The sequence below is a fragment of the Mus pahari genome, chromosome 5, assembly GCF_900095145.1.
Source record: "Mus pahari chromosome 5, PAHARI_EIJ_v1.1, whole genome shotgun sequence".
Lineage (NCBI taxonomy): Eukaryota > Metazoa > Chordata > Mammalia > Rodentia > Muridae > Mus > Mus pahari.
Window position 1 is genome coordinate 114,479,442 of NC_034594.1, and position 27,910 is coordinate 114,507,351.

Sequence of the window (27,910 nt, forward strand, 5' to 3'; positions counted from 1 at the left end):
GACAGGGTTTCTCTGTATAGCCCTGGCTGTCCTGGAACTCACTTTGTAGACCAGGCTGGCCTCGAACTCAGAAATCCACCTGCCTCTGCCTCCCAAGTACTGGTATTAAAGGTGTGGGCCACCATCGTCCAGCTATATTTATATGTTCTAATTTCAGTCAAAACCTATAGTTTGCCTTTTTGCTAGATCTGCTGTATTGTGGCCATGGCAATATCATAACCCAAGGAAATAGATCTTGTACAGCACATTACTCTGTGACTTTATTATTTTTTCTTTCCTTTCCCCTTCCTTTCTTCCTGTTCTGCTCTGCTCTCTTCTGTCCTGTTCTGTTCTGTTCTGTTCCGTTCCGTTCCGTTCCGTTCCGTTCCGTTCCATTCTGTTCTGTTCTGTTCTATTCTATTCTGTCTTGGTTTTGATCAGTTAAATATCCTTGACATTATAGAAAATTTATTGTGTGGTAATTGTAAGTATTCCTCGTTGAATTCTCTAGATGTCAATCTCATACAGACTGTGGATTATAGGTTATCCTCTGAAGGCGTGACCAGCGAGCCTAGCTTTTTGCAGCTGAGGTGAGTCTGCAGTACCCAACAACTGGAGATTGTCCCACTAACTTATGTACATCTCCATATAAATATTATCTGAAAAATTCTAGAAATACCATTTAAAGTATGGTAATGAATCTTAAAATCTATTTAAATAAGTTTTGCAATTATAAAACATGAGAGCACCAAACCTAAGTGTTAGACCTCTAAGGAGCACTGGGCACTCACTAACGGAGCTGGATTCAGAGTTAGTTGTGAGTTTCCTGACAGTACTTGCAACTGACTTTGTCTTCTTCAAGAGCCATGTACTTTTTTTTTTTTTAAGATATTTTCTTTATTTCTTTATTTACATTTCAAATGCTATCCCGAAAGTTCCCTATACCCTCCCCCTGTCCTGCTCCTCTACCCACCCACTCCTACCACTCCTACTTCTCGGCTCTTGCATTCCCCTGTACTGGGGCATATAAAGTTTGCAAGACCTAGGGGCCTCTCTTCCCAATGATGGCCGACTAGGTCATCTTCTGCTACATATGCAGCTAGAGACACGAGCTCCGGGGGTACTGGTTAGTTCATATTGTTGTTCCAACTATAGGGTTGCAGACCCCTTCAGCTCCTTGGGTACTTTCTCTAGCTCCTCTATTGGGGACACTGTGTTCCATCCTATAGATGACTGTGAGCATCCATTTCTGTATTTGCCAGGCACTATAGCCTCATACGAGCCAGCTATATTAGAGTCCCTTCAGCAAAATCTTGCTGGTATATGCAATAGTGTCTGGGTTCTCTTAACCCTTAAGTAATTACTCTAGACCCACTTTTCCCTCTTTCAACCTTTTATTGTGTAAATCAGAAAATATCCTGTTCGTGTCTTTTTCTATCACCCAAACTTGTTGAATCCTTACTGTTTGGTTTATAACCAAATTCCTGTGGGTGCTGAAGATTTTATTCATGAGTTTATATGGAAGTTTTGTTTTATGAAGTGCTCTGCAATGCTACCTTATCCTTTTTTTTTTTTAGTATTAGAAAAATTTATTTGAAAAAAACAAGGGGATCATGAAACAAAACAAGTCTAAGTTTGAACTAATGTTGAGTCACTATCACAGGTCAATCCAAAGAAAATAGACAAGTACACAACCAAACACCGTATCACAAGATATGAAACCAAAGCATCAACGAACCTTTCCATGGATCTAGCAACTTCCAGTTAGCTCCAGGGTTAGAGTTCATAGCTGTTGGAGAAGTTGCTTATCAATGCAGCGATATTATAAAAGGAAAGGAGATGCTTCAGGTAGGCAGCTAGAAAGGCAACTCCCGGGAAAACAAAATAAGGGGTTCCTTTATACAGGGAAAAGAGAATGCCAGATGTATCCATATCTAGGCCTGTGCAGAGAGTGGAATATAAGGAACAGGCTAAAAGGCATCAGGAAGAAAGAAAAGTCAACTTAGAGAATATTAAGAAATAATTGATAACAAATTCCTTCATTTTCTGAAACACAATCATGTGAAAGCATTCCAACAAAAGACTACATGGAGCAAGTATCTGACCTTATCCATAACCTCACACTGAGGAATCACATGGTTACCTCATGTCCAACTTTTAAGTGACTACAACTCCTATGGTGCCGAGTCATGCAGAGAAGTCTTACAGCTGCCAAAGCCTAAGAAAGTTTGGACGCCAGTACTGCACCATACCGTTTATTGTACTGCTTAGTAAATTTCCCACTCAGAGCATCCCAGGGATAGTTCAAAGTAAGCATATGCATTTCTTTGCCTTAAAACTTAGTTCCTACAATATCTTCCTTGGGTTCCTCCTCAGATGTCATTGCTATGCTGTTTTTTCTTTCTCTTAAATATATATATATATATATATATATATATATATATATATATATATATATATATATGGTGTAAGAGATGTGCGGGGAGCCCGGTGTATTTTATTTGGTTTTAAATACTTTTGAACTTTATTAAACTAGGGAATTGATGTTTGCTGTTAAACTGGCATCCTTTCTATAGCATCATGTTACAAAATGCCTCTCTTTTTGTCACACACAGCCACAAGCATTCCTTTCTATTCCTGTTTTCCGTTGTATGATTGAGTTACCACTTCTCCATTTCCATGTTTAGATATTTATGTCTATTTGTCTTTTTTCTATCAGTTAGTGCTGTTTAGGAGATCATGTTCCCAGATCAAATTACTATGTGAGGAGTCCCTCTGCCCCATGCCACACTGCTAGGATTCAAATGGTTAGCAAGTACATATTAGTAGACACCAGGTTGTTTGTGGAAATGATTTCCCTAACATATTCCTCATTGACAAGTAGCAAGATCTCCTTTGTTTCGTGTGTGTATGTGTGTGTGTGTGTGTGTGTGTGTGTGTATAAAATTAAATGCCCAGAAAAATGCCACGTTATATTAATATTCTACAAAGGTAGTGAATGAGTAGAGCTTTGTAAATGTGGAGAGTTGGAAAGGTGGCAGACCAGAACCAAAATGATCACTTTAGTCCCCTAAAGACCCATTCATTGTCTACCTCTGTGTCTGTCTGACCTAACATCTTCCAACTATCAGATAAAACTTATGGAATTGGTTATGAAACTGATCACAAGCATTCCCCTACCCAGAAACTAGTGATATCATCTGATACCATCTAAAACTTAGAGCAGAATTTCCCTGATTTCCTGGAAAGTGCCTATCTGGAGTCTTCACCAATACATTTGATGAATGCAGTGATTAATAGCTTTAATAATGTGCCGAATTTATCTCACTTAACTACTTTCACAGCGGAACAGTCATTCAAGCAACTTGAGTCTGTGTTCACAGGACATAGTTCACTCCCATTTGTCTAAGAAGAAGCTGTCTTCCTCCCTTGGAGATGAGTCCTGTGCTTTGTGTTGAGGGTTACTTATGTCAGGACCATATAGATAGATAATTTATTACTTCATTAAAATAATCTTGCTTACATTTCTTCCTAAATCTTCCACACATTTAGTTTCTACTCTCAAGGGATATTTTATACGTTTTACTTGTGCTTATTCATTTTAATTATGTATTAAAATTACTTACATATTCTTATTTTGAACTACTAGCTATTTTTCTCTTTCTAAACAGAATTCTATTTTGAAAATGTTTAAAGTGGAAGAAACTCCCATCATGAAAGAACTTGATAGAAAATGGATTCCCTATAAAGTGGACTTTTAGAGCAACAAAAGTCTAACCGGCCACAAAACAGAAATATCACCACTGACACTTTGAAACACATTTTAGAAGACATTCTCAATCAAAATCTTTGAGTCCTCCCCTGTGACCGCTAGGCAATGAAGGCAAGATGAGTTCCTGGCATCTCTTATGTTCTTTTCTTTTTAACTGTCTTCTTTTGTGTAGCTTGCTTTTGTTGTGTCCAACTTTTAATCCTAACTTTGAATTAAGAAGCTTTTCCTTTCTTTTTGAGATTATAGCATGATGACATCATTTCTATATCTCCTTTCCTAAATACAACCTGCTCTTTCTGCATACTGTTGCTTGTCTATGTGTTTTCAGGACTCACCATTTGGTACTGAATAAGCAGTAGTGTATTCTTCATGGGGGAATACTATGTTTCATGTTCTCAATTTTCCTTCGTTTCCTATGGTTGTTTGTGTAGGATTGATGTCTTGTGGGCTTCTCATGTTCATGTTAGCATGCTTATCACTGCTGTCTTTGTTTTAGCTTATGCTTAGTCAGTTATGTAAGTAAGACTTTGTGGGTTTGTAGCTTCTAACATCATATTTGGTATCTTCCTTTGCTGAAATCAGAGATTGAGTCATTGGACTAAACCTTTACTCTCGAGTTGTCTGCAGTCATAACCCCTCTTTATTCTATAAGCACAGCTGTATATGAAGATGAGCTGCACCATGGCACAGAAATAGTCATCTGAAAACCTTGATTCCACAAACAATAAGGCATTCTTTGGGATACCTACCAGGGCTTGAAACAGAACAATGTTGAAGAGGACTATGTTCAGACAGCAACAGATTAATTACATTTGCTTCATGCCCCTTGATCTAATTCTTCTTGTATTTAAAACCTAAATCTCGTTTCAGACCAAAGGTGACTTGGGGTCATTGGACCTCAACTTCCTCCAGCCAGTATAGACACATTGAATAAGCTTTTCTTTACTTTTCATCATTTTTTATCTCCTTAATTGACATAATGGTTGCAGGTGGCTGAGCTAAGCTTGGTAAGGCAGCTGGAGCCTGGGCTGTTATCCTAAAAGTTCAGCTATAGTTTGGGAAAAGGCATTTATTTATTCATTTATTTATTTATCCATTCATCTATTTATTTATATTTATTTACATGATTATTTATTCCCTTTTATTGTATAAATGTTATTTTAATCACTAAATCTGGATTTTCCTGTGAACATCACACAGAAAACACAGAACAAAATTTTGCTGTAAACTTCCTCCACTGGGAGACGAACAGTACACTGAAGGACTGTATGTTGATCAAGTCCTCGTTATGTAGCTGTATGAGACCCATACTTTGTTGTAGCTGCTCAGTATCTTGAGAGTATTTCACACTGTTGTTCTGGGACCAGATCAAATTGATTATCAATATTCCAGGGAAATCTGTATTGCAATCTAAGGTGGAAATTTTGTGACCTTCTATTCTTTTATCTCCTCATACCTTTGATCATGGTGGATGAGGAGGCATGATGTCTTATGATTTAAGATTTACCAAATATGTCTTAGGACCTACTTCTAAATTCTCCATCTTTTGTTTTCCATGTTAGGTTAAGTCAAATTGAAGTTGTTAAAAATGTTATTATTTTGATTAAAATGGAGCAGTTCAGAGTGTAGGTCCAACAATTGAAGTCTGTCAGTGGTGACATGTCAAACAGAAGTCTTGTCTGATGAGTTTATGAGTTTTTTTTGCTAGGGAAACTACACATTTAGGTAACTGCAAGTAGTGTAAGAAACCTCAGTACTTTCTAGTGCTGCCATCGGTGGGGTTCTTGGTCTCACATCAAGCCACGCCTTCAGTGGAGCTCTTGGTCTCACATCAAGCCATGCCTTCAGTGGAGCTCTTGGTCTCACATCAAGCCATGCCTTCAGTGGAGCTCTTGGTCTNGCTCTTGGTCTCACATCAAGCCATGCCTTCAGTGGAGCTCTTGGTCTCACATCAAGCCATGCCTTCAGTGGAGCTCTTGGTCTCACATCAAGCCACGCCTATATTGGAAGTCATTTTCTGACTGACAAGCAGTTCAGAATTTCTTCCTTTAACACAACACCTTACAGTATCAGAATCCACACAAATCGATTTGACAGAATGATTTATCTACTTCAGCACAAAGCAAAAGCAGTAGAAACTGTATCTTGAATTTAAACTCTTTTATTTTCCTTTGATAGCAATATGTATTAAGGTGTTTTCTTTTGATTCAGCAATCAAAAGAAAAGCAGCGTTAGCCACTCCTGAAAGAAACATGACAAACATTCCACAATACCCCCACAGTGCACTGTATACTTTATTTTAGATACAGACTTTTCAATGCGAATGAATTGTGGGGTAGAACTTCAATCCCCCGTTAGCCTTCGATCTGACCATCTTCTCCTAGATTCCTTTGCTGTTTTTCGGTTTATCTCTTCTTTTTATAAAGACACTACTCATACTAGATCAATGGCCCTTTCTAGTCTAGAATCATTTTACCTAAATTTGACCAATGACATCTGCAGCAATTCTCTAAAGTACTGGGAACAAGGTGATCAGTATTTTTTTTTTTTTTTTTTTTTGGCAGAGGCATCACAGTTTAATTCAGAAACATGTTTGTAAAAATAATAGAGGTAAATGTAGAGTACGTAAGTTTGTTTGGAAAGGTGACATTTTCATAAGCATAAACTTAATTTAACGTTTTTTGTGATGAGCCGAGAGAGAACATTTTACTACAAATATTGAATATTTGCTTCTTATAAGATAAAGACCAGGAGCAGTGTTATAATAGTTCAACAACAACAACAAAAACCAGCAGCAGCAGCAACAACAACAACAAAACCACATCAATGAAAAGTTCTTAGAATAGATAGCTGCACTGGGAGCTATGTAACTCATTGTTATGTACAGAGATTAATTTTGTGTATAAAATCCTTTTTAAGTAAGTTGACATTGGTGGGTCTAAAATGCATCTATAGATCCTGTCTATTACAACATAAGGATTCAGAGAGTAGTCCCAAGTATTTGTTTCCCAGGAGTACAATAATGAAGATGTTACTCAAGGAGTACATACAGAATGTCAAGCAAGTATCATTAGGTAGACACAGAGGCAGAATCCTCTTATATTGATGTTTATCTGGCCTAAGATTTATGGGAACATGTTTGATTTGGTATTTGGGATAGATTTCAAGGCATCACAATTGAAAGTACCAAAATGCTATTGATTTTTTTCTGTATATATAAGTGTAGTCTGTTACTTCTCTGTCATGTGAGGCTATGCCAGTGCATGGCAAATACAGAAGTGGATGCTCACAGTCATCTATTGGATGGAACACAGGGCCCCAAATGGAGGAGCTAGAGAAAGTACAGAAGGAGCTGAAGGGGTCTGTCACCCTATAAGTGGAACAACAATATGAACTAACCAGTATCCCGAGAGCTCGTATCTCTAGCTGCATATGTAGCAGAAGATGGCCCAGTCGGCCATCATTGGGAAGAGAGGCCCCTAGGTCTTGCAAACTTTATGTGCCCCAGTACAGGGGAATGCCAGGGCCAAGAAGTAGGAGTGGGTGGATAATGGAGCAGGGTTGGGGGAGGGTATAGGGAACTTTCGGGATAGCATTTGAAATGTAAATAAAGAAAATATCTAATAAAAAAATATTGTCAATGTTTGTTCATTTGTTCTCCTCCCCGTCTTGCCTAAGTGATATTTGAAGAGATCTTCTATAATATTACTTTCTGTAGATAAAGTTACTTCCTCCCAAAATTTAATGGATTTACTATTGATTTTGATAACTGCACATTTTCTTTTGCGTATATAGCATATAAGTCTTAGCCAAAATAAATTTCTAAAAATAGACTTTCATTAAATATACTATGTAATTGAACTGAATATTGTTTGTTGCCACTCTACAACAAATCAGTTATTTTACTAGTAACAAGGATATTTCCTTGATGAAAATTTATTTACAAGGCTTCATTATTTTTTAAAACAAAGAAAGTTACAAAATAATGTTTTTGCATTGATATCCTGGATTAAAATTACTTTTTGTGTTGTTAATATAAGGCCTACTTTAAACTTATTAAATATGAACATAAAGATTAAAGCAGGGTATTTATAATTTAGCAAGTTCTAGAGTGAGTTTTACACAGAATTCAAGTACTAAAGCTAAAGAATAAGAGGAAAATGAAAAACAAATACTAAATTAACACAGTTCATTATCATTAGGGAAGATATACAATCACTCTGTTCACCCAGATCTACAGTAATTCCAAATTTTTGGAATATAGAAACAACATAAGAATAACAAAATGAAATAATAATATATGCAGAATGCATTTCCAAAACCATCACTTCAGTACACACTGAATCAAAATCAAATTTCCCTGACAGCTGAGATGATTGCATATAGACATATTAGAATATTAATGAATAAAACAATTCAATCAATCCAACAGTCTAAAGTAAGGCGACCATGTGCCATAAGTTTGCCTTATTAGATTTAGTTCTAGTAACAATTAATATCCATCCATTTCTGATATAAATTTTGATAGAATTTGAGTTTTGATTGCAAGCCCTGTAGGGTCATCAGTAGAATGACTGTGAATATTGTAGGGGCCGACTCTTATATGAAAAGCATATTAAAATCTTTTACACAAATGTAATTGTCAAGCTAATAGCTACAAATCCTGAAAATGCAAATAGAAAGTGTAGAGAATGTTTCCAAATGTTAGGATTTTTTGGTTAAAACCCCAAAATTATAAAACTAAAGTGATAAAATATATATGAGATTTCAACACAATTGTTCTTTACTAGAAGTATATGTATTCACATAAAATGATATTATCATCAGCTAACATAAAATGTTGCAATAGAAGGCTACCTAATAAAGATTGTCATGTGTTAGGATAAATGTGGAAAAACCTAGTCTAAATTTTTTCTTTGATATGAGCTTGTAATACAAATGACATTTTGAGAAATGATGTGAGCTGATTTGCCCTTGTGGATTATTTAAAACATCATTTTCTAGCGAAATTAAATTCAGATAAACAAGTTAGAGGGAAGGTCAAAAGAGAGATAGCCTCACAGACAAGGAGAGGAAGGAAGGAAGTGAGGGAGGGGGAGAAGCAGGGAGGAAAGAGGAGTGGGTGGAAGGCAAACAGTCAGAAGAGGAAAGAGGGAGGAGAGGAGGCAACTTTACACCAGAAAAGGAGTTACTTTATCATTTTTGTATTAGCTGAATTTATGAAGCATATTGTAATGACCACCTCTGAATTTTACTTAATACAAAAGTCTCTAGAACTGTAAATACCTGGGGAAATTCCAAAGGTTTATCCTAACTCCACTATATTCACTTTGACTTTGAAATAGTTGTCATGTGATTAATAAAGAAAATTTTATTGTGTTTTATGTGAATTTCTCTTTTTCTTTTTCACATTGTTCTTTATTCTTCCTCCTTCCTCTTTTTGGTTCTTTTTCCTCTTCTTCCACTTTCTTTTCCTCTTCTTCTCTTCCTCTCCTGTCAGCCTCACTCATTCTATATAGGAAAGGAAAACAAATCTCTTTCCTCACCCTTCCAGTGTTTTATATTTTCCCTCTATCTAAGTCAACAAATCCAAAGCATTATTTTCCTTTTTCATAGTCATCAACCTTAAGACACATTTGTATACATTTATATTTCAATATTAGCAATGTTTTACAGTATAATATTAGCCCCCTAAGATCAACAGAATAATTATGAGGTTTGTTTCACATAATTTCATAATTGGATAGAAATTAGGAAGTCACACAATGAACAACTCACTAACATGCCAGACAGACTGTACTAAGAAAAGGACTCTGAGTGGATGTCAAGCTGTTATTTCATCTTCGGATCACTTACATTTGTTAAGGAACTCTTCACTACACAATGAAATCCATTTCAGATTTAGTAATTCTGATTCATAACTGTTAGCTAGAAATAGCTCTGTTCAGAGGTATGTCTGGTAAAAGCTTGTTTTATTTAAAAGATGTGTATTTAAATGATTTTGGCTACCTTTTTCTTTAAGGATGATCGTTTTTGTGACTTTTAACTTCCAATTGGTGATATGCCTTTGTGTGTCTCATAACTTTTTTGAGGTGACATGCTTCACACACTCCTTGTTACCTTGTTTATGTGATCTCATTTTATTTAAAAAGAAATGTTCCTCAGCTCATATTCATATCGGGCTCCAGCTACTATTTGAAGAATGGATGAACCTTCTTATAAATTTGATAATTCTAGGAAGTAAATCAGAATGGCCTTTCCTAAATTACTTGCATAATAGCCATGTGTCCTTTCAAATTTTGTTTTGTATCCATAACAGATTTTAACTATTTAATCTCAGGATCAGTGTTACAGTTCCTTTGTTTCAATTGAGCTGACTTTTCATTTGATCAAGGAAGGAAACAGAGCCAATGACGGACTGTGAAGACATAAACTGGGCTTCGTGCCTGCTTGCTTTGCATGAGCTTTTGTGAGAGTGTAATTCTGTAGGGAAGTGACCGTGCACATGGGCCTGCCTACAGTCACCAAGAGCTTACAAAGGCACTACAATTTTTATGACCCATTTTGGAGAAATATCAAGTGAATATAAACTGAATTTTGACCCCACTACTCTTGTTATGTGTAAAGTGAAGAGTAAGATAACAAGAAATACTTAAAAAATAGTTGATAGAAATAATTTTAGATAGGAGAGGAAAATTAGGGAATATTGAGAGTTTTTAAAATTATATAAATTTGGTTTATCATGAATAATATCCTTTTACTGAGCAGAATTTTGATTTTTTTTAAGTACCCTTGAACCCTAAATATACAGAATAGAGAGTTTGTGGAATTGTCCAGCAGTGTAGTATTCCATGTAACACAAAGCATACTATGTCACTTATTTTCTTCTCCCAGTGTTTCCCCTACATATGCTTTTCAGAACAAAGCAGAAAAATGAGCTGTTAAATATATTAAGATCATGCAGAATATATATTCATATGTTTGTGATGTTAGGATAGTCTTGAGAATAGTTTGATCTTGTAAGAATTGAAATTCTGCCTTGACTGTTTTTGGAATCTAAGCATATATTGAGTGCCTGTGAAATGGAAGCAAATGTTAACTGTTGACAAGTCACTGTACGTGATGGCATTTCTGGTTTATTGTCTTAAATAGAAATTACATTCTAGAATAGGAGAGACAGTTGTGAGCATGCTGATACATGAGGGAGAAAGACACTGCTCTGTCAGTACTGATATAATAGGTAGAGAGGTGGGGGTTCTGTCCAGGGTTGACTTTATTTCAAGGTAGATTAAACATATCGTATTAGTACTCACTGGGATTGCTTCCTCATAATTTACAACTTTAACCTGCTGCTTCTGACTTAAACCCCTGTGCTGATCTCTCTCTCTATTTAAAAATGAGATAAAATGTGCAAACAAGAAAGGAAGGTGTTAGGTAATGACCGTCTCAGGTAGGTTCTAAGTTGAGTGAAAGGCTTGATAAAACTGATATTCAAGTCATGCCTCATACGTTTTCATTCATTTAGTTCCTTTGTAAAGCAGAAAAATATTAGGAAAATGATACTTTGTCTGATGGGTCATTTTAAACATACATTAAAGTTTAAAAGGTCTAATAATCTTAAAAATAATTTATGTGAGTTATTAAATCACTAATTTAGATAATTATGCTAACTGTGCATGAAAATTGAACTCTCTTTAGAATTAGGAAACAGGGGATTTTTTTTCTGAAATAATAAGACTGCTGTATTTTGCCGGGCATGGTGGTGCATGCCTTTAATCACAGCACTCAGGAGGCAGAGGCAGGCAGATTTCTGAGTTTGAGGCAAGCCTGGTCTATAGAGTGAGTTCCAGGACAGCCAGGGCTATACAGAGAAACCCTGTCTCAAAAAAACAAAAACCAAACCAAAACAAAAAAAGACTGCTGTATTTTAATGAACTCTTCTTTTATGGTATGTAATTCACTCCAAATATAGGATACATTAATTCAAATATTTTTATTTTTATCTGTCTGGAGAACTGGAAAGTCAGTTTCTATTTACTTCAATCAAATAAAGATGCAGTTAACTTATATGAATTTGGTTTATTTTTCTGTTTTTTAGGGTCCAAGTTGAATTCTACATGAATGAAAACACATTTAAAGAGAGATTAAAACTGTTTTTTATAAAAAACCAGCGATCAAGTAAGTTGTTCCCATCACTGGCTCTTTGCATAGAAATCTACCTCAAAATTCCAGCAGTGTAATAGTTCACAAACATCGTTGTCTGCATAATAGAATAAAATGGAAAGAATACTTATTGGGTAGTAAATGTAAAACAAAACAAAACAAACAATAACAAAAAGAAAACGGAAAATGCTACATCCATTAGTTTACATGTCTCTTCCATATGTTCTTTTTTTATTAGATATTTTCTTTATTTACATTTCAAATGCTATCCCGAAAGTTCCCTATAACCTCCCCCCCACCCCTGCTCCCCTACCCACCGACTTCCACATCTTGGCTCTGGCATTCTCCTGTACTGGGGCACATATAGTTTGCAAGACCAAGGGGCCTCTCTTCCCAATGATGGCCAAATAGGCCATCTTCTGCTATATATGCAGCTAGAGAAACGAGCTCTGGTGGTCCTGGTTAGTTCCTATTGTTGTTCTACTTATATTTTCAGTCTCAAGATCTCACAAGAACCAGTAGAGGCTTGTGTATCCTATTTGAGTGCTGAAAAATATTAAAGAAATCAGCTTAAGGAGAGCACATGTTTAATTTCTGTAATCAGGATGATGACACAGAAGGAGCAGAACGCCAAGTTCATGGATAACGGTATACTGCATGGGAGAAGGGCTCAGAAGTCTTGTGTCTCCATATGGAGCTATTGGCAGTTATGAGTTGCTGGGCATAGGGACGTCATTTTGTTCAACGGTGTAGTCACTGGGTGATGCTCATGCTTCAGTAAATAACCTTTGACCCCCTACTTAGGTCAGTAATCCCAATCAATCTCTGTAGTTTTTGAAACAAAACCGGATATAAAAATAGGAGGAGATTTCTTGGGGAAGAAAAAGTGGTTAGTCAAGAGTGGAAGAGGAAATGAGAAGATAATTGGGGTGAAAATGATGGCAATATATCATATGCTTTCATAAAACAATATATTTTAAGACATCATGGTCATCTCTGCTAACCAAGAGAGTTTGAGGATAGCTTACACCACAGAGTAACTACCAAGCAACCCCAGATTATTGAGTAAAGACTTGTCTTTAAAGCTTCCCCTAAACTACAATGACAACAATAACACTCACAATTTAATTGAGTGTTTTAAATGTGAAGGTTGTTTAAACTGTCATTGCTTGTCAATTTTTCCTAATCAATCCTGATGATAATAAATATTAAATGTAGCCTGAATTATAAGGATGGGTTGTTGCTCTTTCTAAGAAGACTTTACATTAGTAAGTATAGGGTGAGTGTCAAGTTTAACATGTTATAGCTGTCTCCTGAGAGGCTCTGTAAGAGCCTGACAAATACAGAGGCAGTAAGATATTCTCGGTGGTAGATTAGCTTCAGCATTAACATGATCAATGCCTTCCTACCTGTATTTACAGGGAAGCCCCATCAGTAGATGTTACCTAAATACCCTGAATGATGATATTAATCACAGTGTTAGGACAATCATTAAATACTCACCCGACTAAAGAGGAGACCATTATTTATGAAACTGTATGCTATATGGTTAAATAAGTCCTTTCAACCTTGTGGTGTCTTGATTTAGAATGTTTTATTTTGATGAAAGAGATGAATTTAGATCAGCAGGTAACCCACAAAATTCCTCAGCACTTCAATATGGAAACCAAGAAATGATTGCATGTTAAAAATTTACTGTTAAAGAATGCTATAAATACACTCCACAACAAAAGTAGTGCAAAAAAGTGACACTTCATTCTAGATTTCATCAATTAATAATTATTGAAAGGCCTTTCTCACAATTGTATGCAAAATACACAAAGCACATACCACTGATTACAAGCAGGGCAGTGTTCCTGTTAATCAATGTAGTTGACCTTCGTTAGCCTTCTTCATCATGCACCATGGTTCTCCCAACCATGACCTAAGCACTTTGTATGGTATATGCATGTTACTCTTATTTTTCAAAAAATTTAAGATTCCAGTGGCCCTAAAACCTGGTTTTTAAGAACTTCAATTTTCCCACTTCAATATGAGAAATAATTTTTTTCTATTTGTGTACTTATCAGTACAAACTATTATGACTTCTCATGGTAAATGATGACATAATTATCATATAAACCTGTAATTATAGAGAAGATATATGTCATAATATAAATATAATAGGAAAAGTATCACAGGTAATTATATAAACATGTTTTCTCTCTTATCAAATCAACAAGGTGCTTCAGAGTCATAGGATGTATTATGCCCAAGATGAGGGCAACTCGATTTTGAGCTAGTTAAATTTATTTCCCAAGTAATGATTAAAGTATCTACAGACTTAGACCAACCTTGACATGATGTAAATTTTGTGGCTTTTGACTTTTAAAACCCAGCTCTCTCATTTGTTGAATATTCTCTGTCATTTGTGGCTCATGAATTCTATGCTATTCACATTTTATTTTAGGAGTTGTTATTAAAATTCAACTACCAAGAACTTCAGTAAGTTTAGAAAATTTTAACATGTGCTTTCTAAATACCTTCTATGTGCTGAACTGAAAGATAATATTTTTGACAATTCTTTCTTTCTCTTTTATGAACCATATTCAAATGAAACCTAACTTTTTGTTGTTTGCTTAAAGGTCTAAGAATCCGCTTGTTCAACTTTTCCCTCAAATTGTTAAGCTGCTTATTATATATTATCCGCGTGTTGCTTGAGAAACCATCACAGGGAAATGAATGGTAAGACTTCTCTCTGTAATTTCCATATAACATTCATTGTTTTTGAATTATTACAATTTGAAGGTTATTATAAGAATTCAATATTTAAGGTGTAAGTATTTGTATGAGCTGATAAGATTTTGAGAAAATTCTTTTAAGTTTGGTGAATATGTTATTAACTGAAGGTAATCTAAAATCTGTTACATGAAGGTATAGTTGCTAGTCAAAATGTTGTGAATACTAGCTGAAAATGGGCTCATGTCTCCACAGAATTGAATGTCTTTCTATTACTGAATTATATGTCCTTTGCAGTATGCCAGTCTCCTTACAATTTCCATTACAATGTATTTCTTACCTTCCAGTGGAAACACTCAAGATTTTCTTAAGATGGTTTTAGTTTACTTAAAGTGATACTCACGTTTGATGTATTTTAGTTTTTCATTTACAATCTTATTTTGCTTAATTTGTATTTCCACTAACTCACTGCCTTTCTATTAGACTCTGTCTTTTGTTAGAACAGTAGAGTCCTGAGTGTGCAATGACATTCCTGCTTAGTTTTGGTCTCATTAAAACACAGGACTCCTGGATTACCTTGTAAGTTTATGATGATAGTCAAAGGAAAAATAAAATTGACATCTATTACCAATTGTGAAATTTTGCCTTAAGATAAAACAAAAGTACATAAGTAAGAGAAAATGAGTTTATCAAATGTATTTAAACACATTTGATAATCTAGTATGTTTAGAAAGTGACTGTGATTTTGATTTTATTTAATTTTTGGTTTTTCGAGACAGGGTTTCTCTGTAAAACCCTGGCTGTCCTGGAACTCACTCTGAAGACCAGGCTGTCCTTGTACTCAGAAATCCTCCTGCCTTTGCCTCCCAAGTGCTGGGATTAAAGGCATGGCCACCACTGCCCAGTGATTTTGAGTTTATTTAAAGGTTTGGAGATTAGATGAGGTAAGTGAATGAATAAAGTTTGGCTATTATAATTGTATGTGTGATAATTATTTTGAAATTGAATTATGATGACTCACTTTAGTGAATCCTTGGCCTTTCTGAATCATATTACTGTAACTGAAATCAGCAAGAGGCTCACTGGAATATTCAGCCTTCTGCAGGAACCTCTGTCTGCGTAAAAGGTGCTTGGGGGATCTTGCTATTTTCTAGCATTAGATTCATTTCATGGTATATATTATTTATTTCAGTGGTTAATTTTACCATGCCAGTCTTGAACAGAAGCCGAGGTTTGCTTCGATTTGCTAAGACTTTCCCGACAAATCTCATTGTGCCTGTTTTCCAGTGTTCCTAGGGAGTGTGCTTACCTTCCCCATTGTTCTAAGTGCGTTCTACGCTCAGTTTCTCCACTTGACTGTCCAGAATGCATTCTAAGTTTACCATATTCCAATCAGTTTGTGGATTGTTCTTCCACATGTTCAGTACATGTTCAGAATCCCGTTTCAGCCACAGCTTTCTGCACTGCAAGTGATAATGCAAACCAGCAGGGGCTCAGACCAAAGATTTTAGAGTTCTCCTTAACTCTCAGTGTTTTCTATAACAGATACAAATCCCTGGGAACGTTTTTGTTATTTGTCCATTCATTACCTATCCTGCTATCAATTGCTTTTCAATGTACCTCCATGATGCAGGCCACATGCCTTCGTCAGAACTGCTGGAGTAGCCTGCTATTCAGTCTTGCTAATCTATGAAGGCTCCCTATTGGTTTACTCCTTTTATTATTATTATTATTATTATTATTATTATTATTATTATTAATTATTCTTTAATCTTTCTTTACAGTCCAGTAATTATCCCACTCCTGATCTGCCCTCCAACTGTTCCTCAACCATTCCTTCTCCCCACCCACCCCGCCCTCACCCCTCCAGACCTAACAACTCTCTGGGGCCAAACGTCTCTCAAGGGCTAGGTGCATCTTCTTTCATAGAGGCCAAATTATGTAGTCCCCTCTTTATATGTGGTGGGGGCCTCGTATCAGCTAGTGTATGATGCCTGGTTGGAGGCTCAGTGTCTGGGAGATCTCGGGGATCCAGTTTAGTTGAGACTTCTGGTCATCCTATGGGGTTGCACTCCTCCTCAGTTTCTCCCAGCTTTTCCCTAACTCAACCACAGTTGGGTCTAAGTATCTGCATCTCTCAGCAGCTTGTTGTGCTACTCAGAGGGCAGTCATGCTAAACTCCTGTCTATAAGCACATCAGTAATAGTGTCACGCCTTGGAGCCTGTGATATCATTGTGCCAGCAAAGTGTAAACCTAGCTCCTATGCACCTGCTTTGAATGGCATTTGCCTATCTTAAATCCTGTTTTTCCTGTAGCTTCGCCTTTCACTACTCATCCTTTACCCCTTTTCTTCAGACTAGATGACCTTGGGTTTACTATTAGGTGCCAGGACATAGTGCCCACCACAGGGCCTTCCAGAAAATTTGCTTGTTTTTCTCTAGTGACTGTGTGTCTTTTATAAACATTGAATGTATTTTTCTTGATTGGTCTAATTTGGAGTTTTCTGTGAGTATTAGAATAGACATAGGTCATTGCCTCGTTCCAAGACTCTGTCACAGTGAACAGTAGTCATTTTTTTTTTTAAATGAGTGCATGAGCAGACATGTAAATGACATAGCTTTATGTCCTAAATCTTGCTTATGCCACTTCAGAAGTTTCTTACTCCAGCTGTGGTGGCTTCCTTAAAGTCTCTAGAACATTCTGTGCCCTACTTTATGTTGAGGCCTCATAGAAATATATTTTCCATATCCTACACTCAAAATTCATCACTTTAAACTTCTTTTTGCAATTCTGAACCCTGCAGAATATTAACTCTTTGGCTAATATTTAAATATGAAGCCTTTACCAGGCATCATGCCCTACAGCCCAGATCTCTACTGGGTTGGGGATGTCTTATGTGGGTACTGTCTGTACAATCTGCATACATGTTTCATAGACATTCTATTGTTCTTACATTTCCCTTGATTTGTCTGTTTTATCCAGAAGTTTGCTGAGATGAAGGGCCATGTTTTCTTGTTGCTCTCATACTTGCCATAGGTCTTGGGAGGTTCTTTTGATGGAAGTATTCCTACCAATCTTATTGATATTTTTGAAATTAAGAATATCTCGAAATGTCAGTTAGTCTGAGAAATTACATGGTCCTGTGTCTTCATGCCATTAAAATGAGTACCTACAGAAAAAAATAATCCTTCTATAAAGTACCGAAGTTGTTTTTAAAACTTGGCGATTTGTAAATAGAAGGTACATTAGAGAAACCTGAAAATTCTAAAATGATCTGTGAAGGATGTTTCTAGAGGAAAAAGCCATTGTGAATGACAGCAGAGTAAAATTACATTATTTGGAAACATTAAGAGAACAAAGTTTCCTACAATTAACTTCTATGTACTATTACTAAGAATATTCAGTCATAATTACAGAGGATATACATTTGAAAAACCAGATTACTGTAATTAAAAAGCATAATAAACTAACTTAGGTCTTCATTTCAAGAACACTGTTTTGTTTAGTTCCATTGTCAGTGCAGTCTTGGTTAATGAAAAACAGAAGTGCCCTTTATGGGTCCAGGCTCTATTTTAAAATAATGAGGCTAATTCAGCAACGAGATTTATTTAATTATAGTTTCTGACCTGATAAGGCTGCAGATATTTTGAGCTGCCTTGCTTTATTTTTAAGCCTTTTTCAGGAATTAAACTGTTATGAAACTACTACAATATGGATGAAAGAAAGAGAGGAAAATAATTTTACTGCAAATGTCTGACATCATAGATACTGAAAATGTTGATGCAGATGGTGTGTAGTTAAGAATTTCATGGCGGTAGTGCCAGAGACTGCTCTGGTCATTTATGGGTACATTGGACAAAAAGACTTGTTTACTCATGTTCTATTGAAGATTTTATCTAAAGCACACCTTTGTTTTGACTATTGAAGATGAAGTGATTATCATTACTATTATTACTATTTTAGTAGTATTAATAGTAGTAGTAGTAGTAGTAGTAGTAGTAGTAGTAGTGGCAGTACTAATAATGATTATGACTAGCTGGTTCAAATCTTTATTGTCTGTGATAAAATCTTCCCTGAATTTTGAGTTAAAATAAATTATTGCCTCCCTTAGTTTTGTTGGAGCTTCTGGAAGGAAACTGAAGCCCATATGACTGTTCTTTGAGTTTTGAAATATTTGACTTTGTTCTTAAAGTTGGTGCCTAGTATAACATGTATGGTGATCAACCTTTAAATACTATTTAACAATAAAAGTTATTCACAGAACAAATAGAACTATTGCAATATATTTTCAATATTTGATTAAATATAGAAATGAATGTTATAACATAAACCTCCCTTTCTTTTCCATGAAGTTACTGTATAGATTTAGACAGTACCAAGTATACCACAAAAGTCTCAAAAATTATTTTTTCAAGAAAATGTCTAATAGTAATATTCCTAATATGTTGATAGCCTTTCCTTATATAAGAATACAACACACACTGATATACACACAAATGTACACCCACACACATACACACACACACACACAAACACACACACACACTCACTTTGGCATCATAACCTAAATATAATATACAAACACAAACCTCTTTTCCTTGTTGTGAGCAATTTTGTGTAAATTGTCTGTAGCATCCCATTTATAGAAAGAACAGAGTGTGAGGAAGGAACCCAGATGTAAACATTCTTGAAATATAACAAAATTCACTGTTACTGTAATCTCACTGATGTATCATACATGAGTGTCAATGTCAGGACTGGGTTGAGTGTCTGGTTGGGGTCACCTTTTGCATGTACCCTGCATGGCTTGGGGCGGAAAGGAGAATGACCACAGCGAGTGAAGGACATTGTCACAGCCAGCACAATGAAAGCCTTTGGACAGTCCTTTGGGTTCATCATTGGCATGCTCATTATTGCTTGTCTTACTTGGTGTTAGGCCTTTTATTTCTAAATTTTTCTCTGAAAATCATTTCTAGCATTTAGGCCAGAATCTGGTATGCTTCTATATTCTGATCATTACTAAATTGTTATAACTTAACAATGTGAGCACTGCTATACTACACCAAGTGCTTACTTTCTTATGTGTTCTGGGTTGGAGGATTTTTCAGTTCAGTGGCCTGGTTTTGGTACTGCATAGTATAGTCTTGTATGGATCAGTAGCTTTAAGAAATATGAAAGGTCTTGTTTGTTTGTTTGTTCTGTTTTTTGTTTTTTCTTTTTAGTTTATGTTATGATTATGCTCAACATATTGACCTGGCTACTCTAATTTGTGCATCACACATACATTCTGAATATGGCATGCATGAAACTCTGTTTAAATGTCAAGGTTGTTATGGCACTTTGAGCATCTATTTTCCTTCATGTATGAGGATGCTGTGGAAAGTCGTACTATATGCCATTAACTTCCTACATTGGACTGTTTCTCTTTCTACATTGTTTGATATGGCTTTTCTATTTTAATAATGTTTAATACATGATCTTGAGCTATTTGTGAAGTCAGATTAAGCATAAATTATTTGCATTTTATCATTTTCTTTTCTTTCATTTCAATTAGATATAATTCTAAATAGTAAAATTGTTATCCACTATTTGATGATGAATTCATGCAGATTTTCTCTAGATACACAGATATGACATATGTCCATATATATGATTAGTAATCATCATTCATTAAAGTTGTTATGGTTATTTTCCTTGTAATCTTTACGATGATCGCTTGTTGAGCTTTCAGATAATTTCCAGTTAATTTCCTTTTATAAATAATACCATAGCAAATGTTACTTATATATATTTTTATTGACTTTTTCTTTCTGCTGTTGTTGTCAATGACATGAAGCTTTGTCACTGTGGTGTAGATATAAGTTCTGATTTCATCCCTCCTTTGTGCGGGGATTTATCTAAGAATTTGTATGTTTGTAACTTATTCTTGTTCATGACAAAACCACTTTTTAAATATTTCATAGTTCTGCCACTAGCATTTTATAAACTTTTCTATATATTTTTTGAATTTTATGTTAAGTAAATCAAATAAAAAACATTAATTTTGGTTTTAATATTAAAGATATATAGATTCTTTCATACATTATAAAACTTATGGGGTATAACTCTTCTAAATCTTTTTTTATTTTAAAATTGTTAAGTTTAAACAGTCCATGGTCTCTTTCCATGGTTTGTCAAGGTAAAATCACAGTCTAATAAAAAACCCTTCATAGATATAACTATATCTTATATATATGAGAGTTATAAATCACATTTTAAAATAATTTAGTGTTCATCTTAACATTTTCTTTTATTATTACCAAATAATTGAGATACATTTTTTTTTATTTCTGTCTTAAATTTACTTTATTAGTTTCTCTGTGATGTTTTATCTACATGAATGTCTGTGCACTACATATGTGCTTGGTTCCTTCAGAGGCTAAGAGAGACATCAGATTTCCTGTAACTGTAGTTACAGACAGTTGTGAACTGCCAAGTGGTTGCTGGCATTAACACAGGGTCATCAGGAGCGTCCAGTGCTCTTAACCTCTGAGCTGTCACTCAAACCCCAATACTCATCTTTTAAAAAAAACTGATAAAGTACTAACATCTTCCTTTTCTCTCTTATATTTTTGTTTGTACCTTGTTTCTTATGTTAGTAAAATCACAGAACGAATGTTTGGGGAAGGATGGTAAACTCACAGCACTATCTTTTCTTTTCTGACCCCATCTGTTATTCATAATGACTGACGAGACTGTTTGTGTGTACTGAGTGAGGTACTGTGTTTATAATAGGGAATAATACCATAATAGTGTTTGATGTTATATATTTCATAATTTGGGGAAAATAAGTGTTAATTTTATTTTTAAATAAATATAAAATTTCAGCCGTGATGAGTAGCAAGGAAAACGTGAGACTTGACAAAGCCAAAGAGATGAACTGACAAGGTTGATAAGAATTCTGAAGAGAATACTAAGACGAGGAAAGAGACATTTGAAAGGGGCCTGAGTAAGAAAGACGTATGTCACACATAGAAAATGTGAAAGACTGCCATGTCAGAGGCTTTAGTCGTTATAGTTAAAAGGTATGAATGATAGAGGGACCTGATCTAAGATTTATTGCAATGAAAGGTTACTGCAATTGGATTTTGGAAGATTTTTAGAGTTAATAAGATCTCAAAGGGCCAAAATGAAAAATAAAACCTATATCTTAGATAAAGGTGTCAGTGTGATTAAGATTAATGTGGATGAATTTTACATGTACTTGAAGGCGTGGGTGTTGTTGTTGAAGTGATTTAGTGAGTTAACTGCTTGAAAATGCCGAGGAGCAGATGTCTAGGAGCCAACACAACAGACTCTAAGCAGCTTCCTGGAATCTGCACTGGCAAAAGGACACAAGGCTTTGAGGAAATCCTAAGTTTGGGTTGGAGTATTTGAAGATGTTATTTAGGAAGATAGATGTGGCACTGTATAACTCTAGATAGTAATGTTCAACATAATGACTTTCTATAGTCTTTTAAGGTTCTTAAAGTAGGCAACACTAGAGTTCTTTTATTCTGTGTATTATAAAAAGAAAATCCCAGTATTTAGAAACACGTTTAATGCTTTATGAGATATGTCACTTTTCATAACCACAGGGAGTTGGTTTTATTTGTATTAAAGGGTTGTTTTTATTTCATAGAAATTGATTTGCAACAATTTTCATCTTTTCCCAAGTAGATTTTATTTTTATGAATAATTCCATTTCAATTAATTATATGTATAATTTGTGGTATGGTGACTCTATTATTGTGGTCACTGGAGAGTTTAAACATGGTAAACTCAGGAAGAATAACACTTAAAGAAGACTCTTATAGACAGTTATTACACGATAGGACATAATAGATAATCATACACAACAGTGTATTTTTAAATGTTTTATAGAATTACTAATGTGAACTATTATGTAGACAGATAGAGAGAGATTTATATATAAATACTTTTTAAAATAGCATATTTGTTATATTTGAGGAAGAGCCATTAATGAATTTTTAATGGAAAATGGATCAAAAATTTTGTAATGTTCCTGTTCTGCCATATCCTCTTAACTAAAGGCTTGTTTTAGTTTTTAATTTCCTAGTAACAAAGATAAAAATGTAAGGTAAAATATGATGTCTTTTTATTTGAGTGGAAATAATTATTAGTAAAAAAGCTGAATGCATTATATTGCTCTGATATTTTGCATTTTTGTTTCTATATATCATTGTCTTTTATACACTAATTATTATTTTAATACTTCCAAATATAATCAATTTTTTAAATGAAGGGACTTTTTCATATGTTTTAGAAAACCTGAAGTTTTAATTTTTCTTTCCATAGGTCTCACATATTTTGGGTTAACCGAAGTCTACCTTTATGGGGTTTACAGGTTATGTACATGTTTATTTATTCCTATATTTTAGTATTCATTTATATTTTACAAAGAAACACTATTGAGACGTGTTCTGTGTATGTTCAAGTTGTGTTTCCTTATGTCATACCTTAATGCACATCTCAGGCTAATGTCTTGACTTATTTCTTCTTGTTTTTCCAGTCTACCTTTTGAGACTTTCTTTGCACATCTGGATTAGACTTCAAAGAGTATAGGAAGTTAGAAAAAAACATAAAAAGCAAGCAAATCCGTGCCCTAACACTGAATATTTCATGTATCTCCTTTAAGAGCAGACAAACGTTATAATTGTGGGTACTTCTTCTCTAGAGGAATGTGGTAGAATCTATATAAATAAATGTATAAACTTAGAAACAGCACGGATGATTGTGTAAAGGAAAAGAAAGAAAATATGCTATAGGTCCTCAGAATTTGAGGGAAAAAACATACAATGGGAAAGCAACTCTGAATTATAGTCCAGTGTTCCTCCAGTTGCCTATCCTTAATTCTTGTTTTTATCAGAATTGGTAAACAGCATTGTTTGTGCAAGATCCTGTCACTTTCCCTTATATTTGTGGTCTATAGGTGATTTTTAACTTTCTAGTATTTCCTAAAAGTGCAAATTAAATAGAAAATAGGATTACTAACCTAAAGAAGACATAGAAGTTGCAGAAAAAAATATGATTTATTGCCTGTCTTCTATTTGTTGTACAGTGAAACCTAGATCAGGAGTTTGATTTCTCGAAAATTGCATGTTGGTTCTTTCCACATTAATTACAGTAATGAATGATTTTGAAAATGCAGTGTGATTATATATACAAATAAAAAATTAATATGCACACTTCATTTTTTTGTCTAATTGACTTTAATTACATCAGTGATTCTCAACCTGTGGGGCCTGACCACTTTGGCAAACCTTTATCTCCAAAAATATTTATATTATGATTGATAACAGTAACAAAAATACAGTTTTGAAGTAGCAACAAAAATAATTTTATGGTTGGGCATCACTACAACATAATGTACTGTATTATAGAAGTGCAGCATTATTAAGTTGAGAACCACTGGTTTATATTGACTTTTATTGCAATGTCAATTAGTATAGAAATAATTAGTAGCAAATACTTTCCTAAATATTAGAGGTTCATTGAAATATGGTGTTATGGCGTCTCATGTAACTCCTATATCATTCTTTACCTAAAACTAGAATAAATTAACATTCTATAAATTCATACATTTGCTTTTATTAAAATTGAAAATTACTTTTATTTAACTTAAACACTATTCAGAGTAGTATGTAAAATAGAATTTTAGTATTTTCCAGAGATCATGTAATGATGTGCTATTTGAAAATATCATAGGTAATCATAAGATGATTTGTGGAGAAAATCAAAATATCCCTAGCTTTCTATTATAAGAATGACAAGTTGAATGTATCTATGGATAGATTTTACTGGGATTGCTAGCCATTCGTCCATTTTGTTTGTGTTAATATTTACTGTTCAATTAAATTTTAAAGTTTTATTTTAGTTAGAAACAAAGCTAAAACTTGATTATAAAGTAGATTATTCCATAATTATACAATATAGTTGACATTTAAATCATTTCCTATTTATGTTTGCGTATTTTATTCTAATCTCCACTTCTTTGTATGAATAAAGTTTTATTCAAACACAGTTATTCTTATTGGTCCATGTTTTCTCTTTTGACAATGAAAAACTAAATAGTTAATTAAAGCCCATATGACTGATAGAGCCTACACTGTTTGCTGTCTTGTCAATACATTTTGCTATTTCTTAATTCAATTGGACAAGTATTTTACTCTTTATATGAAACCATTTATTGAAATGGTACTTTCACATAATGAAATTTCATAATAAAACTGGACTAATGAGGAGGTGTGATGTAGTTCAGTGGTAGAGCAGTTGCCAAGAAAGTGTGAGATATTGCATTTGACTTTTCAGCATCATAAAATGAAAACACTGTAATTAACCCATTTAATTAATAAAAAAGCATATCACTGAAGAATAATTTCTGAATTTCTCTATGTATTTTTTGTTCCAATGTTTTCTGACAGTGATTATAAAGATTATGTATGCCTTACAGCACATAGAGAATGGAGCTTGTTCAAATAACACAAAACTAGCACTGCCAAACATAAAAGTCACAATTGTGCATGGTTGTTATGTAATCCTGAAGCAACCTGCATTGCTAAGATGGTCTATGCTTAGAAAATTCACAGACTTTAGCATTACATATTGTGCTAGGTGAAATAAAATGATTCAGTCTACTAAATTTGAAACTTATTTTTGATTTTCTGAAGGGAAACACTGATTTGAGTAATAATGTTGTTAAGAAAAGCAAATGGGTGTAATCCTAGTCTTTATATGTCTTGGCCACTTTAGTCAGTATGTTTGACTCTCATTTTTTATTTAGGACAATGAGTAAAAATTATTCATTAAGAGTATATGAAATCTCTCTGCAATACAGAGGGCAGTACAATACTATGTGTGTCCCTTCAAGTACAAACTGAAGTTCATGTACTACGTACCACTCACACAGATATGCATCATATGAACATATCTATATTTGTATATATGTGTTCACAATCTTACATATTTTTGTACAGTTACTAGCACATAATGAAAGCATATCTTATTTACCTTGCATTTTTCTCATAGGTCACAATTTACTTTTTAGGTCTCAGTGGCATTGATAAGTCTATTTGAAACAATACTCCTTGGTTATCTCAGTTATAAGGTAAGAGAGTCTAATTAGTTTTCTACTATAGAACTCAGTGCTAGCATTTACCAAGTTTTCTTCTTTTTATTATTCTTACTTGGGGATAAGGCAAGCTCTTCTTAAACCACTTTAATTATTCAGAGCCTCTCTAGTATGTGATTAAAAAACTAGAGTAATACAGTAGTATTTTCCTTGGTGTCTTAGAAGTGCTTGCCTAATTCCTGTGTGCTCACTTACCCATTGCAGGCATGTTTCTATTGAGGCGGATGAATCGTCCACATATTTATTGTTCTCAATCTCTTTTACTAATTTATTTAAAAAAGTACAAAACAATTACATCTTTTAGGAGTTACTTTAATAAATTATTTAATTACTAGTGAAGTTCAGTTTAGGTAACACAGGTTGACAAGTATTTATGAAGGGCTCCTGTTTAATCAACTATACCCTTTATGGCTCTTTTCTCAATGAGTGTACAATCCAGAAAGTGGCATGATTAGAGGAATTATACAGATAAGTACAATGTAAATGAGAAAGTATGAAGCAGTAAAAATAAGTGTGTGGGTTGTGTCTTAGGATAGATATTCTTCAATAATAGTCTGAACCCTTCTGTCAGTAATTTTAATAAAGCAATGTGAAAAGACATGGATGTTGGGATGATTAATTAGTAAAGTACATGTAATAATATGTATATGAAGTGATAGAATGGCAAATAATTATATTTGGTTAAAATATGGATACATTTATTAGAACCACTGGGTAACACAACTCTAAAACACATCTCATAGTAAACACCATGTGTTTGGTTGACAAATGAAACAGAATTTAGAAAAAAATCTATAGTGAAGTTGGGCATGGTTGTTCTCCAGTATAATTATAGACTATAGAGAGAGAAACAGAAGGACCAAAGAAATCAATGCATTCGACAAAGGCATTGCAAATCTGAAATTAGCCTGAGGCTCTATCCAAAAACAAAGAGAAAAAAAACAAACAAAAAGTTAAACAAAACCAAAACAACAATAACAACAAAACCAACTCAGCTAAGCAACCAACCAAATACACACACACAAAAAAATACAACCTAATCAAAAGATTAAAGAGAGAATTAGAGAGATTTAAGCTATGTCAATTGTAGTACCTGATGAAAAATTATGAAGTCAGGAGATAAACAAATGACCATATAATTGGTTTCATCAATGATAAAAAGGAAATTAAATGCCATTTTAAAAAGTTATTTGAATTAAGATGACTGGTAGCAATGTAAGAAGAATGTTGAAATTATTATAAAAGGGAAAATCAATATAAGATCTAGATAGAATAGAATTGTCTTTGGAGATAGTACATTGTGGTAGACAGAGAGTCATGATGTGGAAACAGTTAAGAAGATCCCCCAGTTCTCCCAGAATCTAGACCATCAACCACAGAGTATACCTTGATGAAACCATGGCACCAGATACATATGTAGTAATGGATGGACTTGCCTGACTGCAACAAGAAGGAGGAGAGGCCCTTGGTCCCAGGAAGGTTTGATATCTCTGTGGATGCTGGAGTGGTAGAGCAGTATAGTGAGGGTGGGAGGGGCACTCACAGAGGTGAGGGGGAAGGCAGATGTGGGATGGGGAGTAGGTGCAGGGGTAACTGGGAAGTGGGATATCATTTGAGATGCAAACGATTGGAATGGTTAATAAAAATTAAAAAGTGAGGATTAAGATCTATAAGATTCATTAAAATTCTAAGGTCATGTTCACAGAGATGAAAAAGGGAGTCAGGAAATTCTCATGCAAACAATCAACATGAGCCAGGCGTGGTGCTGCACACCTTTAATTCCAGCACTCGGGAGGCAGAGGCAGATGGATTTCTGAGTTTGAGGCCAGCCTGGTCTACTAGTGAGTTCCAGGATAGCCAGGGCTATACAGAGAAACCCTGTCTCGAAAAACAAAAACAAAAAACACAAAACAAACAAAAAAACAAAAGAATCAACATGAAAAGTAGAAACCAAGGATTTGAGAGTTGACCTTGTAGGATTTAGAAATTCGAAAGGATACATAACAATTGTTACACAGAAAAGATGTAAGAGTAGATAGTACTAATTTTTCTTAGTGCTCCAAATAGCAACATAAGTATACCAGGGCCTAATTTTGGAAAAATAATT

At 34.5% G+C, this 27,910-nt stretch overlaps 1 protein-coding gene across 5 annotated transcripts in view; it reads left to right on the forward strand.

The window, feature by feature from the left end:
• Nucleotides 1–27,910, forward strand: part of Kcnt2 (potassium sodium-activated channel subfamily T member 2) — a 349,821-nt gene that overhangs the window by 86,899 nt on the left and 235,012 nt on the right. For all 5 annotated transcript variants that reach the window (XM_029539117.1, XM_029539120.1, XM_029539119.1 and 2 more), the window contains exons 2-5: nucleotides 11,850–11,929; nucleotides 14,539–14,638; nucleotides 22,971–23,019; nucleotides 25,720–25,779. In XM_029539117.1, the coding sequence (XP_029394977.1) occupies nucleotides 11,850–11,929; nucleotides 14,539–14,638; nucleotides 22,971–23,019; nucleotides 25,720–25,779 (289 nt within the window). The remainder of the gene's footprint in view (nucleotides 1–11,849; nucleotides 11,930–14,538; nucleotides 14,639–22,970; nucleotides 23,020–25,719; nucleotides 25,780–27,910) is intronic.